The following is a 13,484-nucleotide window of genomic DNA, read 5'->3' on the forward strand; positions in this document are numbered from 1 at the left end:
CCAACCTAATAAATGTTTGCAGCTAACCCTGTCCTCCTCCTGACTGCCCCCCCATCACAGTTGTGGGGTACCCCTGAGTTCCTACATCCCGAGGGTGGCCGGGAGAGGAGCTGCCTGAGGGGCTGGGGAGGATGGGTGGATGTTAGGGGTGGGATTGTCCTGTCCAGCACTGCAGACCTCAGTGGTGGCTGTGTGAAGGACCCCAGGGGGACATCTCCAGGCTCTGACCATGCACTGGATGTTATAATTATTACACACTATATTATTATATGCCTTTTGCCGGTGGCAGCAGTAATGCTGCCTCTGTTGCCTCCTGCTCCTGGTGGTTCCCAGGTCCCTGTCCCCACCCCCATGCAATGACTGTGAGACTCAACCTTCACACCATCATTTCCACACTGAGAAGCATCAGAACACTCCTTCACTGACCCCAGTGTGGGAAAAACAGCAGCCCAGACACAATTTCCAAGTGTTAACCATTTATAAATAAGTACATTTTTTCATACATACAGTTTTCATTGTACAGATTACAATCTGTATACATTGGGGGGGAAATGCATTCTTTTGAACTTTTCACATCTATCTCACAGCTCACATGTACAGACAAGAAAACTCTGCTCAAGCAAATACAGCAAAGGAAAAAATATGTTTTCTTCTTTCCTTAGAGATGAGAGGCGAAGGCCTCTGCTGTTGGCAGGGGCTGCTCTTCCCACTGCACAATATCACAACTGTGTGGTGTTCAATATATCAGAGAACAGAACATGCATTGGATAATATACTGTACAGAGAGGAAGTCCTTTACATCAGAATTATAGAAAAGCTAAAGGAAAATTTAAGTGTCTTAAAGATCTTCCCAGCAAGTGTCTCAGAGGATGGCAACCAGGGAGTTGTACAAAGCACAAGGTGGGTGTACTGGACGTGTTTGTACCCAACTCAGAGCCTCTCGGATGTGAAGACAGAAAGGAGATGGAACACTAAATGCAACACTATGGCAAAGAAAAGGCTGGACAGGGATGAGCCCGGCAGTACTGGCAGAGTCCACACGAGTCTCTGGGTTATCGGTGTAGTGACACAATGGACTTTACGAAGCACACAGTGCTGCTCTCAGTGTCTGGCTGAGCAGTGCACAGTGAGGCAGAACTGTGGAGATCCAGCTCCATGGGCACGAGGCTTTCCCACCTACCCATCCTGAGCCTGACTTGCCTCCCCACTGCTGTCCCTGGACAGCATCACCCAAAGGGACAAAGTCTTTTGGCAAAGGAGCCCTCTGTTTTCACAACCACGGGATGCAATCCCCTCAGATGGGACCCGGCTGCTGACTCCCCAGTACTGTGAGTTAGAAAATGGCAGGAGGAAGGATACGGTGGGTGGGTTGGGTGTCTGTTGGCTTTCCTGGTGACGGCCGTGCTCGCTGTGCTCCTCTTGGGTTGGTCTGTACCAGTTGTGGAGAGATCCAGCTGTATAGTCAAGAGTTGGACACGAATGCATCTTGCTAAAGAATTGAGCCCTTAGTGGTTTATATTAGAAAAAAGAGTTTGATTGAATGAAAATCCAGCAATTATTCACACAAAGCTGAAAAAAACGGAGATTCACTTTCAACCATTGTGCTTTGTGTCCAACACACCCCCACCAGCCTGCGCAGTGCAGCTGGCACGGGGTGAAGGCATTGATTTGCAGAGGTCCCAGCAGGTACAGCAGCTCTTCCCCTAAGCCCTTGGGTAAACACCAATATCCCGGCAGAAGAGTTATCTTGAATTCCCAAGACTACAGCAAAGTACAACCACCAAGGAGCTCGTGACAGCTCACTGTGGACCCCCGCAGACGAGGAAGGCGGAGGACGAGCAGGCACGCCGGCTTGCTTGGTTCTCTAGGTAAGGCGGAGCTGGCACTTCGGTTTCAGCTAGACTTCTCCTGGGTAACCCTGAATATACAGCAACCTTTGTAAAGGGGCCTGAATTACTCCCAGTTTACTACCCACCCTGGTTCCAGACCTAATCCCAGTACGACTCCAGTGTTTGGCACACGCATGCTCATGTGTTCACACCAGCCACATGGTTTTCTTTACAGCCAGGTTAAAGAAAAATAACCAAAAAGTTCAGTGCTCGGACAGACCCAGCTGGGCACTGGTGCCACAGCAGGCAGACAGATGCACAGACACACATCTCAGATTGCTGGAGCCAGCACAGTCCTCCCAAACAGTGACACAGAGAAGGCAGCTCAGGCTGTGCCTTCTTTGGAGATCGATCCTAAAGGATCTGTCTTTGTAAAACCCTCACTTTCCTAAGCACTTTGATGCCCACTCAAGACTATGTCCAAAGCCCTCTGATGCCACTCCCAGCCTGGCTGGGGGGACCCTGCAGACCCCTCACCAGGTGGGTGTCCCCTCCCCTGGGACCACAACATCCTTCTGACCTGGGAGGAAAGCAAGAGCCAATGAATCTCCACTGAGGGATGGGGCAGACACCCACACCTGATGCTGGGAGAGAAGATTCCAGCTCTGCGGCGACACACTCGGAGCAGCCACAGGTGAGGACGAGAGACACCTGGTGGGAAAGCTGGCTAAAGAAAGGGGTCAGCTTCAGCATCACTTTTGGCATTGCCTTCCCCATGCACCCCAAGAACTAAAACTGGAGTTTCAATGTCATCAAGAACCTGCTTTACTAGGTGCACCCAAAATCCTACTTGCTCGAAGATGGGGCTTGCCAGTGGTACCACTGCAGCTGGGAGGGCATGAAGGCACCAGCTGGCAGCACTGTCCTGCATCTTAATTACTCAAAGAGTAACTAAATATGTAGCACAGATGTACAGAACGGCACACTGTCTGAAACTGAGTGTGATCCCACAGTGTGGCCTGGGCTTGTCAGACCTAGATCTAAGAGTAGAGGATGAAGGGCCTTCAGGGTGAGATCTGACCTTCTGCTCTCCCAAGCCCAATGGGGCCATGCCAGCACAACATGGAATGACCTCTGCTTCTCCTCATGCAAAGCCCAAATCATGACTTTGAAGACACAGGGGACTGAGCAAGAACAGCTTTTCCAGGAAGAAATGTGCTTCTTACCCAGCCGGTGACCACAGCAGCCATCCTGCCTTGACTGTCCCTAAGAGAATTGCTGGGGAAGTGCTTTAAAACCACTGCAAAGAATACTGTATTCAAAAATTACTCAATCTGTTGATGCTTATATACAGGAGTCAGTTCTTGTGCTATAAATGTTATTATTCATTGCTTTGTTTCTTTTCTTTTTCTTTTTTTTTTTAAAAATACACTGAGACATGAGCTGTTTTGCTATTTTCTAATGAAGACACTACTCACGCTTAAATATCCAGTATTTATCATAGTAACAAATTCAAACAGTAAAGTGCACCCATTTACAGAGAGAACAGATGGAAAACCATTAGTGCAAGAATTCTGTGAAAAATGTAACACGTGGAATTGTGAAAAAACCTGCACGCCGCAGTGTTTCAAGCCTTCTTCAAATTTGTGGTTGTGTTAAAAGTGTGAGCTGTTTTCTCTTTCCCTTAAAACATCTTCAGAAACTGAAAAGTTACACACAGGAGTACTGTGAGGGGATGCTTTGAAGGACAGGACTGGGAGCACAAGGCAGTGAGGAGCAAAAGCAAAGCAAAGCAAGGGCAGTTCTCCTGTTACTGCTCCTGGACCACCCTGCTGGCGTTGCAGTGGAGAGGAGCCACCGACAGCCACAGTGTGTCTCACTCAGCTGGATAAAACAGGGACAGGGCTCAACTGGGTTACTTTTTCCTTTCAAAGAAGCAACTAAAGGTAGGAAGCCACTCACTCAGGCAGAAGGCTGGAGGATGTGAGGCGCTGAGCAAAGTGACTGATGCTGCTCCTGACCCAGGATATGTCCCCCAGCTATGGGTGTGTGGGATGCAAAGGAGAAATTGGTTCTTCCTTACAAAACAGAGCATGTTGTTTCAAAAAAGAGGAAAGAAAACCATCACACCCCATTTGCAAGGGGAGAAACAGTGCACAGAGCTGGGTGATCCCAAGGGGGACCCACCCCATCAAGGGGGTCCTAGCCAGCCCCTCCATTTTACAGAGCCCTGGGATAAAGCAAAGAGTCAGCAGTGGGTTGCACCTCAAGGAAGAAAACACCAACCTCAATCCAAATAGTGGCTTTGGCAAAGACCAAATGCCCCAAGAGAGCCCCAAAATCGCCAAAACTCATAGAGGAACCCCCCCTTCCAAATGCTCTCCATGTGTCTATGAGACACAAGCCTCCCCTGGCCCAAGGTGTGCATGTCCCAGCTTGCTCTGAGCAAATTAGGCAATTAAATAGCAACGAGATGTGCTGAGCCACACACAGGGGAAAAAAAAAAGCCCCATCGAAGCCAGGGTTTGCTTAAAGAGTTGTGGACCCTGTCCTGAGCTGGTGTGAATGGGTGCAGCTGCAATGGTGTGGCACTGGGATATGCTCACTCACACCAGCGCAGGTTGGAGCCGTGATTTGGTTCAGGAAGTCTTGCAATCGATTCGCAGTAGCCCTTTGGAGATCCCGAAGGTATCGCTCCCCTGCTCAGCACTGAATTGCTCCAAAGAGTTGATATGAGTGAGGTTTGGCATTGGGCAACAGGCACTAGTTTGCTTTAAAACAAGCTACAGCGTTACCACTCTCCCTCCTGTCATCCCACCCTTCACCCTCAGGAACGGAAAAGGCAGATTACAAACCCACCCAGGAATAAAGGAATCAGTAAAGGAAGTTCTTCCCCCCACCGCAAAAGAAATTTTCAGCAAATAATTGAAAAATTATTGAAAATCCTACAAAAAGGATTTTGGAACTGGCTCCTGCTTTTCATGCCATCTTCATGTGACCTGCATTTGATTACAAAACCGAAAATAATAGAAAAACCCTACCCGAACTGGAAAATGTCCTGAAATAGATAACATAAATAAATTATAAATAGGTCTCTCTTAACTACAGCTTCTTAAAAAGCAACACATGGTCTCCACCATGTACAGATATGGAACATGGTGTCCCTTTCCAGGACTGCAGGAACAGAGGATCTTAGAGGAGCACAGCCCTTGCTACAGCCCCTGCTCCCTGTCAGGAGTGAGCCAGAGGGAAGGGACGCTGCAGGGCTGGGACTGCAGAAAGACCCTTCCTCTTTTGGGACCACCATGCCATGTTCTACATCCTCATAATAAAAAAATGTAAAAAAAATTAAGAATTGCAATTTTCCTCTTTGAATGTCATTTTGTAAGTCAGATTTTTGCTTTTCCTTACAAGTGACAAATGCCCCCTAGATGAACACTAACTTGCCCCATGCAAATGCTGTGGGTGAGGTGCAGTCTGCCAACAGTGTGAAGAAGTTAGTGCAATCCCAGTTCATGCACAAGAAGTCCCTGGCCAATTCCCTTGGCTGATTAAAACACATAACAATGGGGCCAACCTTAATCCTTCAACGCTTGTAAAATGCCCGAGAGCAAAGGAATCAGTGTGAGGGCACCTGGTAGGTACTTGGAAAGCAGCAAAGTGCTGTGTGATCCCCATGCCTTCTGGCCAATGACAAGTTAAATAAGGAAGGAAAGCGCTGTAAACCAGCAGAATCAGGATGGGTGTTGTGGGTGCTGTGCATAGCTACCGGTGTTAAATCACATCACCGAGGGCAATCTGCTCTTTGGGGCTAAGAGCCAAATGACCTGGCTGGCACGGGGACCTGTGGATGCAGCCTTGGGAAAGGCTCTTGTGGAATTCCCTAGGAATTCCCATCAGAGTTGAGTAAGAGATCATTGAGACAAAAGAAACCAATCTAAATCCACGGCAGTTGTCTCTTGAAAAAGAGCTGGTTACCTCCTGCTGCGTAGGGATATCTCTGGACCACCCCGCACCATGGACTAAGATATCCTGGTTGGAACTTTGCTGGAATTGGGCAAACGATACTGGCTCGGCTGATGTTGGCTTCAAAGTCAGCTAGGGAACGAAAGGGCTGGAGCACGTGCATGGCTGTCTGACCACCACATAAAGTACCGGAGAAACTTGGTCATGTAGCTACCCAAGAGAAATAAAAATAAAAATAATAATAATTATAATAATATGCATGGAAATCAAGCTTGGAAGTGTGTGCTGAAAACATGAAGGTCTCACTCCAACAAGTGTCTTTTACACATTAGACTCCACAAATGGTCTCTTTGGTTTGATTGGGGACGTCTGCCCTTGCCTGGAGTCCCTGGAGAGCTGCCTGTACAGGTTATCCTGGTAGGCCTGTGCCACGGGCAGCGTCCTTGCCACCTTGACGTCGGGGTATGAGGAGGCTTGGGTGACTCTCTCCAGGAGGTCTCCTCGGGACCCATTGGCCAGCATCCCATGGGGGCTGTAATAGTCCTCCTCTAGCAAATGGCCATTCTGTGCATTGTTGGTTTTGTTATAAAAGGCAATGTTGCTGATTGAAGAGGGTGGGCTAAAGGATTCTGGCTGGGGCAGATTGCCAGGAGACGTAGGACTAATGACAGTGTCCACTGATGACACAGCCCAGGTCCGGTTCTGCTGATGGAGATGGGGGTACTGCTGAGTCCGAGCAGTTTTATCTATGATTCCCATGAACGGCGTGGTCCGGGAACGGGCTGGCTCACTGGGGTAGCCCCCCTGTGTGGGCGAGACTGGAGACAGCTCATCGCATGATCTGTCGTAGGCTGGCTTGAGGGGAATCTCCATTTGCTGAATTGAAGCAGAGGGGCGAAAGTTGGGAGTCAGGTTGGAGGTGGAGGAGATGCTATTGCTGGAAGGGGAAAAGCGGAGGCCAACGCTCTGAGAGTGGAGTAGAGGCCTTGGAGTCGGTGGGTGAGGCTTGATTTCGCTGGGGTTGACTGTGATGGGCCTTCTTATGAGATGAGACACATCTGGAGAGCCCAGCTGGTTGGCTGGGAGGGAAGAACGCTCCAGGTCAAGCTTCGAGTGGCACACCGGATAGTAGGAGGCGGACTGGCTTCGCCCAATCTGAGGTGTCTGGCTGTATCTCATCCCCCCTCTGTATGCTGAGGATGGTCTCTGTGGAAGGTCTTCTTTGGCCAGCCCTCCATGCTGACAGATGGCTCCGGCGCTGAGACTCGCCTGTACGTGCTGCACGGGCCTGCTGTCACCCACGATGCCCCCGATGGAGCCCTGGTAGACCAGTCGGCTCTGGCTGACCCCCATGTCCCCTGATGATGACTGGTACTTGCTGGCCATCGAGTGGGCAACCTGGCTGTACGCACCAGTTGGGATGACAGTACTAGAATGGACGGCAGAGCTGGGCTGATTGCTCCTCACGATCTGTGCCTTGGCTGGCTGCAGCCTCAGCCCTGGCTGTGGCACGGCCACAGGGAGCTGGGGCATCTGGAAGGATCTCTGCGTCATCTTGGATAGCGGAGACTTGGGTCTGCTGGGGAGCTGGGTGACCCCACTGGGTTCCTGCTGGTAACGGACTGGGGAGCCGGACTGGGACCTATAAACACTCATGCTCTCTGCGGGGGGACTGGCGCGGTACTGGGGGCCTCTGCGAAGGGGAGACGGTGGTGGGCTCTGATACTCCTTCCCTTGGCTTCCGACGGGAGGGGGGCTGAAGCGGTAAGTGGAGCCCTGGTGAGCTGGGGATGTGTGTGGAGGACTGGGTCTGTAATGTGAGTTTTGGTGTGTCGGAGACAGAGCAGGAGATGTGGACTGGTACCCCTGCCTGGTCGGTGAACCCACAGAGCTGTTGGACCTGAAATCAAAGACCTGATGAGAGCCAAGAGGTGAGCCAGAAATATAGGCTGAGTCCCTGTGAGCTGGAGATGGAGGTGGGCTCTGGATGATGGGCAGCCCTTGGTTTGGCCTGGACTCTGTCTGCAGGCCAATGGAAACGTTTTCTACATCCTGCTCAAGGTATTCCTCCTCAAAAATATCTTGCACAGAATACAGCTCCTCATGCTGGGCTTCGGGTTCTGGCTCTGCTGGGAGTGGCGGTGGTGGCTGCTGCTGCTGCTGCTGCTGCTGCTGCTGCTGCTGCTGCTGCTGCTGCTGCTGCACCTGCCTGCACTCCTCCTCCACCCGCATCAGCAGCCGCTGGATCTCACGGTTGTTAGGACACAGCTTGATGGCCTCATTCAGGTCCTCCAGGGCTGCTGAAAACTGCCTGCTTGACAAAGGAATAGAAATGAGAACGGAAAGTACTCTGGATTTGGATGGAGCTGTTTTCAGAGATTCCAGGGGGATAAAGTGGCTTTTGCATGTTACTGAGGGAGAGATCTGTGATTGCTACTGCTTGCTGCATCTCTCACATGCTGCCTTATGGGCCTCCCTCTGATTTATGTTATCCAAACGGAGGGAAAATTCTGGAAAAGACGGGAACAGTCCTGAGATGGCACAATCCAGACTAGCAAACACGCCTGTCCTCTGCAGCGTATGTTAGGGGCTAATTAATTACTCCCTCTAGCACCACCATGAGCTTCACCTCTGTGTTAGCAAAGGGGACACCAACAGATTGGTGGACCCCAAGCCCAACTCACCACTGCTGTAAACAAGCTCTGACAGAACTACAACCACTTATGCCACTGAAAATTTAACTTCTGCCTGATGCCAAGACCACACAGCATCAGGCCTGGCTCCAGAGCTCAGGGGCTCCCACAGGTCAGCGCTCTCGGCAAGGCTTGTCTCTCCAATTTTACAGTGGATTTGGCTAGCTTCTTTGGAATGAAGGAATCAAGCAATGTGCCAGAGGCTGTGAGCTGCCCAGGGAAGCCTTTGTGTGGGAAAGGCCAGCCTAGGAGGTGTAACAGGGAGGTGAGGGTTTGGGAAGGGGATTGTCATTTACAGGGACACAGTTCACTGTGGAGCAAAACTATGTGTTTGAACATGACTGTGATCTGGGAAAACCCACCCAGATGGGGGAAAAGCTCCCTATCAGTGATCCCCCCAGCACCTCCCAACACCGGCCTAATCTTTTGTACAAGCCATTGAAGATTAGGTGGAAGAAGGAAAAGCCTCCTCTTCTACCCAGGGGTGCTCCTGGGCATAGACTGGGATGGGGAGAAGCAAAGCCAAAATGGTGACAGTTTCTGTTGGAGAGACCCAGGGAGAAAAGGACACTGGTATGTGGGAGGCTGATACCATCTGGAGAGGAACATGGGTCTTCAGGTTCCCCATAATGTTTTGGGAACAATGCAGAGGAAACCATTAAAGGAAAGGCATGAGGTGTGTGTGTGGCTCAGCTTGCAGGGCTCCTCTGTGGAACAGAAGGTTATGGCTTCACCTCCCACATCAGGACCTGGTGGACCTGCACCAGCTGGGCCACTTCCACATTTGCCTCCAGCAAGGAATGTCACACAGTGGTGGTGTCTGCTGAGCTGGGATGTTTGCACAGAGGGGCTCACACACCTGCATTGCCATGTGAGACATTCTGGCTGCCAATTAAACAGAGATGCAGTGGCAGGGTGCCCAGTCCTTGAGAATACGACTCCCAAGCAGCACTCCTGCTCATTAGGAATGGCAAATGGATTTAATCTCACACCTTTTAGCCTTCAGGCAGGTAGGTGAACAAGGGAGATCCCTGCGCTGCAGCTCTCCAGGAGCTGGCTGCAGTGCTCTGGGCACAAGTTCTGGCTGGAAGCTCCCTGGCCAGTGCCTGCCTGCAGCCACTGCCCAGCTAGTCAGCAGCATCTGCTGGGCAGAAAGGGCTGCAGGACAGAGATGCACAGATTTTAAGGCTAGAGGAGACCACTGTGATGAATGAGTCTGCCCTCTTGCACAACACTGGCCATAAGCCATATTCTGCTTTGAGTCCAAGTTGTGGTCAAACTAAAGTGTACTTTGAAACAAAGAACATCCCAATTTGGTGTCCAGGTCTCCGGTGTTGTAAGATGTCCAGACAAAGTTCCACTATGACAAACCTCCCAAAACATTTGGATTCAGAAATCACCAAATGAGGGAGGGCATTACTTTGGAGTTCAGGAAGTTTGTGATCTCACTAATGAACGTTCCTTGGCCATTTCTTCCCATGGGGGCACTGCCTGGCTTTGCAGGGTGGGTGCCCACAGCTGATGTGACAGGCTCACAGAGACTGGCCCCTCACACCCGTCTCTCTGTCCCTCCTCACCTGCTGCTGCGTTTGGCCCTTGCTCTTGCATAGTAAGCTTCGTAAGATTTCGGTTTCAGCTCCAGCGCTTTAGTGGCAAATTCCTCCGCCATTCCAAAATCCTGCCATTTGAATAGGTGTGCAGGTAAGTTAACTGAATAAATTTAGAAACAAAAATACATACAGCATGGGAAGAAAACAAACTTAGTATGGACTTTTTTTTCATATTGCATAGAAAACTCAATGGCATTGGAATGTTTCACATGGATTCAACATCATTTACAGAGAGGGAGCTATGATGGCATTTCCAAAGACTCAAGCGTGGTTAACGCAAGTTGCTGTCATCACCCACTGAGGCCAGCAAGCCTCACTGTGTCCCCAACAAGTGCATGTAAATCCCTCTCCAACAACCTACAGTCTTGAGGAAACATCTGGTCTTGCAGAGGCTGGAATGTTATCTCACAAATGATTTTTTTCCATAGTTGAAAGCAACAGGAAACCTTTCCCATGCCCTTCTGCTTCCCTGAACACACTGACATTCTTCGAGGGGCTCAAGAAAACTGCCTGTGAAGGGCAGGGCTGCATTAGCTACAAACACGACTTGCCTGGCAAAGGTGTCCTATCAGTCCCACTGTTCCTCCCTTCTCCACGACAGCTCACCTGGGAGGAGAGTTTGGGAGCAGGGAGAGGGGACTGCTCTGGCTGCTTTCCAGGGGCAGTGCTGTGAGACCAGACTATCAGCTCTGGTACAGACCCTGTCACCACCCTCCTTGTCCTGAATGCTACACATCCCACTAAGCTCAGCTGAAGCTCAGCACTTGTGAAGGAGAACTCCTCCTAGTGGGGAGGATTCCATCTCACAGCCAAACACTGCTTTGGATTGCTGCACTGGGCTATGACCTGAGCAGCTCTGGGAGAAAGGACTGAATAGGGCTGCTCCTGATTTGTTCAAAAACTTGTGAAGCCGACTCTTGCTATGGGCATGCCCTGCCTGGGGAAGCTTATACTTCTGTTTGACCTGCAGTAGCAGTTACTGAGGAGTTATTGTCCAACAGACTGAATTGGGAATGCAGTCATGAGACAGGTACCTTTATGGCCTCATCTATGGGTGCAAAAACTGCAGGAGCAATTACAACCCTCTGAATTTTTCCTCACAAAACCTGGCATTCCCCAGCTGATAAACCAAATGACTAATGATAAACCAAAAATCTTGTCCTCAAAGCACAGGACAAGAGCTGGAGTTGCTTAGCTGAAAATTGGCTGGTTTAAAGAGAAGGTTCACACTTTTTCTCCAAACTGTGTTTGTTCACCAGCATTAAGATTTTACTCCCATTGTTTTCCATCTTTCTTCCTCACAGAAAAAGAAACGGTGTCCCAAAAGCTCCTTCTCCTCCAGTGTAACCTTTGCTGGCTCATGACTTCGGCAATGTCGCTTTTTGAGTTCATGGGGACTTTAATTTGTGGAGGTGAAAGCCCCTGCATGCCGAGCCAGGGAAGGTGGCATTCGTGTGCTGGCAAAACAGGCATCTGCACGAGCTGGTTGCTGGATGCTGCCAGATGGGAGTGGGGAGAGTGACAGGGATCTGGAAGTTCTGGGATGAGAAGGAGTCTTGTGGGGGTGTTTCTGGATGAGTCACTGCCCTGGGGAAGTGCTAACCCCCTAAGCATATGCTCCTTCATTTGAAATTTATTAGTATTCAAAGGAGCACCTCTCCTGGCTCCTCCTCACTTCTGCCCCAGAAATCTGGAAAATGCCTCCACCCCCATGTGATGATGTGAACATCATCATCAAAAGGGAGTAATAAAAAATTCAAGGAGCTATAAACATAGTAATGAATTTTTAATCAACTGAAATGCACATTAAATCATTACTGCTTTGGAATTACAAAATGTCAGTGCTCTGTGAAGGACAACCAGGTTACAGGAGAGGTCTGAGAAGCCAAAGCATGATTAGGGGTGGACACGCCTCTGCAGAGGCACAAAGCTGTCGGGCTGTGCTCAAGGCCATGAAAAGAGGGGACACTTACGTTCATTTTCCTTCGACACCGGGAGAGGTTGAGAAGCAGTGACACCTTCAGCTCTCGGAAGGTTTTCAGGTCTTCTCCAAACCCTTCTCTGGGGAATTTTTTCAGAGCATACTGGTAGCGCTGGGCAGCCTCTTTCACTTTACCTTTCTATTAGAAAGAAAATATGTCAAAACTCATCCTTGGGTTGAGTTTACTTCCCTGCAGAGAACTCACTCACCAGCCCCACCAATGTTTTAGGTGGCTAAGGAAGTGCAACTTCACTATTTAGCTCCTTCCTAGAAAGGAAAGGCAGAACATTTGATTAAGGGAACATCTGAGCTGGAAAGGCAGATGCCTTGCACAAGTTGAGATCTCCCACTTCATACAGAGCTGTCACACTACAGCAGGAAACATGGAGAAATAGTGTTAACTCGATACAACTCCATCTGGTTCCTGGCTGGATGGTCTTTTGAGCTGGGTGATCAGTTACCCATTCCTGGAAAACACCCTCCACCCAAAGCTTAATAAACATCCAGGAGCATAAGGAACACAAACTGGGACTTTGGGTGGAGCTCTGGGGCTCAGAGAAGCCTCTGCAATAGCAAAGAGAAATGTTATGGCACTGCCGTGGCTCTGAACTTGGACAAACAGGGTGAGACTCACCTCCCTGGACTTCAGATGTTTAAAAGTCTACATCTAAGTCTGTTAACTGGGTTCCATTTACAATTATTGGTATGCAACAACAGTCACCTTCAAAGGTGACTCATCTTCCCTATTTTGGGCAACTAATTTTGGGATGGGATGATGTGCACCCTGAACGGGGACAGCTGATAGCCAGGGTGAGAGAAAGAGGGCAGGATGGGATCTAGGACACACACAGCTCCTTGTGACCCAGACATAAATTTGCAGCTACAAATAGAGAGTTTTAAAATCTTGTAGACGCAGGTTTCTCAGCTGTATCATGTATCTCTGGCAGATAACTCCAATTACAATGCCAGCTTTGCATATTTTCTGCTTCACCCTTAGAGCCTCACAGTGAATCATTGTTGTACTTGCACATTTTCTGTGTGTGTGCAAATCTCCAGGTTTTAAAGATCGGCTTAAAACAAACACGCAACAAAAAACTGTAACAGTGGAACGTCTCCCATGGGCTAAAGGACATGACAAAGCCAGCTGTGTCCTGACAATCTGTTTTCATTGCAAAAAGTTTATTCCAGGAGTTTTTCTGGGATGTTCTATCCCGTTGCCTTGATCCCCAACAGTGAGCCCACTAGGTAATGACAAAGCTGCCAGACCTGATGCAATGGCAGCCGCAGCACTCCCAACAGACACTTGGGTCCTGCTGTTTTCAAAGAGGAAATGAAGTGCTGGCTCAAATCCAGAGCAACTTGGCTTTGCTTCAGCTTCATTACAGATTTGGGCAATCAATCCCCC

At 49.6% G+C, this 13,484-nt stretch overlaps 1 protein-coding gene across 1 annotated transcript in view; it reads right to left on the bottom strand.

Moving 5' to 3' along the window:
• Positions 1 to 536: 536 nt before the first annotated feature.
• Positions 537 to 13,484, bottom strand: part of TANC2 (tetratricopeptide repeat, ankyrin repeat and coiled-coil containing 2) — a 195,783-nt gene continuing 182,835 nt past the window's right edge. Inside the window, exons 27-29 of the mRNA XM_082297163.1 lie at positions 12,072 to 12,218; positions 10,066 to 10,166; positions 537 to 8,106 (exon numbers count right to left, since the gene is read on the bottom strand). Coding sequence (XP_082153289.1) covers positions 6,117 to 8,106; positions 10,066 to 10,166; positions 12,072 to 12,218 — 2,238 coding nt within the window. The 3' untranslated portion in view covers positions 537 to 6,116. The remainder of the gene's footprint in view (positions 8,107 to 10,065; positions 10,167 to 12,071; positions 12,219 to 13,484) is intronic.

Source organism: Coloeus monedula, assembly GCF_965178545.1.
Source record: "Coloeus monedula genome assembly, chromosome: 26".
Classification (NCBI taxonomy): Eukaryota; Metazoa; Chordata; class Aves; order Passeriformes; family Corvidae; genus Coloeus; species Coloeus monedula.